Below are 5,371 nucleotides of genomic sequence, written 5' to 3' on the forward strand. Positions count from 1 at the left end.
CACTGGTTTGTAAAAAAGTCAAGGAACAAACTTTTCTGTTTTAATTTCCCATTACAGAATTCCTTTCTATGCATACATTGAGGCTCGTATATCCACGACAGTGTAGATTTGAAGCGTGACTGAGTCCAGTGTCTGACTTGATCTCCTCTTCTGTAGATAACGCAGAAGGATCGCTGTGCCACCAAGATGACGGCGATCCTGCGTCTGAGACAAGCAGGTCCCCGCTGCGCGAACGCGTGTCTGCACCGTGGAGTGTTTAAGAGTAGAACTTCTGGAAGGCAACGGTCCGCACCCTAACGACGTGCTCACCAGTTCCCTGGTCTACTCCTCAGTGAGATTTATGATTGGCCATATTCATAAACATCCCGGAAGATAGGATTCTCCTGAAAGAACTGAAGATAATGTACATTTGGGGGCACAAAGGAGCATTTGCATCAGTTTTCTACCAACGCAGGCGGTCAGCATCGTGAGGCAGCCAGAATAGTTATGGTCAGTCATGGAGAATCACCAGGAGACGCGTCCCGAAGCGGGTGGGGATTTTGTTTCTGATCAAATACATTTTAAAATAGAAGAGGAAGATGACGATCACATCGCTGATCACAGTTTGGAAAGAATGGACTTTAGAAATGAGCAGGAGAACAGGAAACGGGCTGGCAGCGGGGATGAACGGGCAGAGGGCAGAGAGGCGAGCTGTGGCTGCCAGCCCCCGGGGAGGCGCGTCTCTCCTGACCCCGAGGACGACTACGGGGCCCTATTGTCACAGTATAACAGCACCCTGTACAGCGTGGCCATGGAGGCCGTGACGCAGAGCCTGCTCTCCGGCCGCGGCATCAGCTCCAGGAAGAAGTCCCCGGCTTGGAAGCATTTTTTCATCTCACCCCGGGATAGCACGAAGGCCATCTGTACGTACTGCATGAAGGAGTTCAGCAGGGGCAAGAACGAGAAGGACCTGAGCACCAGCTGTCTGATGCGGCACGTGAGGCGGGCGCACCCCACCGTTCTTGTGGAGGAAAACGGCAGCGCGCCGGCCCCGGCCCCCCTCCCTGCCCCTCTGCCGCGGCTCCCGCCGCCGCCCACTGATGCCGGAGACCCGGGCACCGTCCTGTCACCTGGCAAACTCGTCCCCAGAACGGCCTCTAAGAGCCCGTCTCCCCATCAGGTGACAGAGGAACTTGGCTCTGTGGTTTCTTCTGAAGAGGCCCCCTCCGACGTGTCAGTCTCTGAGAGGTACAGCAGGGATGAAGCCCTGGCGGGGCCGCCTCCCCAGCCCCCCAGCCTCCACTGCGACGAGCCTGCAGAGAACGGGGCTGAGAAAAACCTCCCCCTGCCCAGGAGCGCATCCGGGTCCAGGAGGAGGTCTGCCGTCTGGAAGCACTTCTACCTGTCGCCCCTGGACAACTCCAAGGCCGTGTGCATCCACTGCATGAACGAGTTCAGCCGGGGGAAGAACGGGAAGGACCTGGGCACCAGCTGCCTCATCAGGCACATGTGGCGGGCACACCGCTCCATCGTGCTTCGGGAAAACGGCGGGGGCGCTGGCGTGCTGCCCCCCTACTCTGCACCCCCAACCCTGCTGCCCACCCCGCCGCTGCCTGACGGAGAGCCCAGCCCCACGTCCTCGTCTCCGGGGAAGCCGGTGCAGGACTCCACCTCTGCGCCCTCCTCCCCCGACCGGCTGGCGGAGGACCCGCCAGCACACTGGAACCTTGGAGACACGCAGGTGGAAGACGCGTGGGCGTTGTCCTCCTCCTCTGACGTGGGTGAGGCCTCATGGGCGTCCTCTCCCGAGAAGCAGCCGGGCGACACGCCCAGCCCTCGCCCACTCGAGTCTGGTGCCGTGTTCCAGCAGAACAAGAAGGTCATGAGGAGGCTGAAGTCGGAAGTCTGGCATCACTTCTCGCTGGCCCCCACGGACAGCCTCAAGGCTGTGTGCAGGCACTGTGGCTGCGTCATCAGCCGGGGCAAGAAGGGTGACGTGGGCACGAGCTGTTTGATGCGGCATCTCTACAGGCGCCACCCGGAGGTCGTTGGGAACCAGAAGGGCTTTCTGGGGGCCAGCCTGGCGAATTCGCCATACGCCACCTTGGCTTCTGCAGAAACTTCCTCCTCCAGATTAACTGACCTGCCGACCATGGTCACAAAAAACAATCAAGTTATGTTTCCTGTCAACAGCAAAAAGACCTCCAAGTTGTGGAATCACTTTTCTATCTGCTCCGCAGACCCCACGAAGGTCGTGTGCTTGCACTGTGGCCGGACGATCAGCAGAGGCAAGAAGCCGACCAACCTGGGCACCAGCTGTCTCCTGAGGCACCTGCAGAGGTTCCACGGCGGCGTGCTGAAGCCCGACGCCCCCAGGACGGCGCCACCCTCCCCTCCTGGTGCCCGTGGGCCCCTGAGCTCAGAGTCGGCAGGCGCCTCCTCCTGCGATGACACCAGCGAGAAGTTTTATGATTCGCATCCAGTTGCCAAAAAAATAACAAGTCTCATTGCTGAAATGATCGCACTTGACCTCCAGCCGTACTCGTTTGTGGACAACGTTGGCTTCAACAGGCTGCTCGAATACTTGAAACCTCAGTACTCTCTGCCCCCTCCGTCCTACTTCTCCAGGACGGCCATCCCAGGTATGTACGACAATGTGAAACACATCATCATGTCACATCTCCAGGAAGCCGAGAGCGGTGTGGTCCACTTCACGTCTGGAATCTGGATGAGCAGCCAGACCCGGGAGTACCTGACCCTCACCGCCCACTGGGTCACCTTTGAGTCGTCGGCCCGACCGCACCGCGAGGACCACCACTGCTCGGCGCTGCTGGACGTGTCGCAGGTCGACTGCGACTACAGCGGCGGCAGCGTCCAGAAGCAGCTGGAGTGCTGGTGGGAGGCCTGGGTGACGTCCACTGGCCTGCAGGTGGGCATCACAGTCACCGACAGCCCCAGCATAGGGAAGGCGCTGAACGAGGGGGCCCGCTCGAGCGTGCAGTGCTTCAGTCACACGGTCAGCCTCATCGTCAGCGAGGCCATCAAGAGCCAGAGGATGGTCCAGAACCTACTCAGCACCGCACGGAAAATATGCGAACGGGTCCACCGGTCACCCCGGGCGAAAGCAAAGCTGGCAGAGCTGCAGAAGGAGTACGAGCTGCCGCCCCACCACCTCCTCCAGGACGTCCCGTCCAAGTGGAACACGTCGTTTCACATGCTGGAGCGGCTTATCGAGCAGAAGAGGGCGGTGAACGAGCTGTCTGTCGAGTGTAACTTCCGGGAGCTCATCAGCTGCGACCAGTGGGAGGTGATGCAGTCCGTGTGCCATGCGCTGAAGCCCTTCGACGCCGCTAGGCGGGAGATGAGCACCCACGTGTCCACGCTCAGCCAGGTCATCCCCATGATCCACATCCTCAACAGGAGGGTGGAGATGCTGTTCGAGGAGACCATGGGCATCGACACCATGCTCAAGTCCCTCAGGGAGGCCATGGTGAGCCGCCTGTCCGCCACCCTCCACGACCCCAGGTACGTGCTGGCCACCCTGCTGGACCCGCGCTACAAAGCCTCCCTCTTCTCCGAGGAGGAGGCGGAGCAGTACAAGCAGGACTTGATCAGGGAACTAGAAACGCTGAATTCTACCTCAGAGCCCACGCCCGTCTCCAACGGATGCGACCCGGGCTCCCCACCGCGAGACTGTGCCGGCGAGGAGAGCCTGTGGTCACTCATGGCCAAGATGAAGAAGACCGAGCCCAGAGGGAGGACGAAGGTCCCGGAGGACATGGTGCTCGCGTACCTGGAGGAGGAGGTGCTGGAGCACAGCTGTGACCCGCTCGCCTACTGGAACCTGAAGAGGGCGGCCTGGCCGGGCCTCTCCACCTTGGCCGTGCGGTTTCTGGGCTGCCCCCCGAGCATCGTTCCCTCCGAGAGGCTGTTCAGCACACCCACTGAGAACGGCAGCTTTGGCCAGTCCCGGCTCACGATGGAGCATTTCGAGAAACTTATTTTTCTGAAAGTGAATCTTCCCTTAATATGCTTCCAGTATTGAAGCTCACGGTGGAGCCACCGGACAAGAAGCAGCACCGGCCCCGGGCTGGCGGCTCGCTGCGGTCGGGGCCCTGCGGGACATCAGGCCGGGCGCTCAGGTCCACGTCCACGGGAGGTTCCCGTCCCGGCCCTCGCCGTCACGTCCACATGTGCCTTACCCAGTCCTTCAGGCCAGGTACCACGGTGTGTTTTTTAAGAAGTCCAGTAGAAACAGCCTGTCTTGTCAGTTATGAAATACAATGATTAGGTTTTCATTCGTAACTGTAAAATTGTTTAAAAGTTGGGGGTTAGGAGTTTGTTTTACTAGAATGGCGGAGGAGATATAAGCAGTTTTATTCAGTAGGCTTCTTATTGGATTATGTAAAAACCACAAATCAGGTACTGTACTTTAGTTTAAAATTGCTTTAGTTGCAACAAAACCGCTCTTGTGGCTGTCAGACAAAACCTGTGTACAGGAGGTGGAGTTCAAGCCATCCCGACCAAGCAGTTCCTGGCTGCGGGCTCCAAAGTACGTTCAGGGGACGGTGAGTGTTCTGGGAGGTGACTGTTTACACGACAGAGACGTGGCTTTCGAAGACAAGCCTGCACTCACACGTATCCCGGAATGTCAGTCATGTAGGGTTCAGGGGAGAGAGCACTGCCGTTTCAGGGGTTTGCCCTCAGTGCCACGTGGGCTGTTAGCTCGGACACATCCCCGCCATTCACAGTGAGCGCCGGTGGTGCCTGCTGTGTAGCTAGTGCACAGCGTGACACGTTTACAGCATCCTGTTGATGGAATCTCCAAGCCTCTGGCTCAGTGGCTCTACACCATGAAGCTATCTTGAAATTTGTGCACTGACCCCCAATTTGATCAAATTATGTATACAGTCCTTTTTAGAAGAGGTGGCTTATTCACAGGGAAGAAGATTGCTATAATACAGTTGTAAGAATAGCCTTAGGTGTTTAGATTTTCTTTTTGATAATAGGGAAGATTCAGCCATCAATGGGATATTTTAGAATCCCAAGGACATCAAAATGGAGTATCAGTCATCAGGTTTTTTTAACAATAATACGTCTTCAAAGTTTTTGCCTCAGTGTCTAGAAAAGGGTTCATTTTCTTATTTCGAACCAGGTAAATATTCTGGGTGAAACAAGTCACTGATTTGCCTGTGACCTTTTAGAAAAGTTGTCGTTTTGTTAAAATACTGTACCTGTTATTAATCTGAATTTGCATTGACTACGTTTTAGTGTATTTATAAATGGTGAACCCAGTTTCTGAAATTAAACTTTTTATTTGCAATTTTCTACTGCTGGAGGACACTGGCTTTTTATTCTTAGGATAATAAAACAGTCCTACTCTTGGGGGCCA

At 56.4% G+C, this 5,371-nt stretch overlaps 1 protein-coding gene across 1 annotated transcript; it reads left to right on the forward strand.

Moving 5' to 3' along the window:
• Window positions 1–613: 613 nt before the first annotated feature.
• On the forward strand, window positions 614–4,024 carry ZBED4 (zinc finger BED-type containing 4; the record flags this gene model as incomplete). Its single annotated transcript, XM_082850478.1, has 1 exon — window positions 614–4,024. One exon carries the CDS (start codon window positions 614–616, stop codon window positions 4,022–4,024), a length of 3,411 nt encoding a protein of 1,136 aa, XP_082706604.1.
• Window positions 4,025–5,371: the final 1,347 nt, after the last annotated feature.

The sequence above is a fragment of the Leucopleurus acutus genome (genome assembly GCF_964270905.1).
Source record: "Leucopleurus acutus genome assembly, chromosome: 11".
NCBI classification, from domain to species: Eukaryota; Metazoa; Chordata; class Mammalia; order Artiodactyla; family Delphinidae; genus Leucopleurus; species Leucopleurus acutus.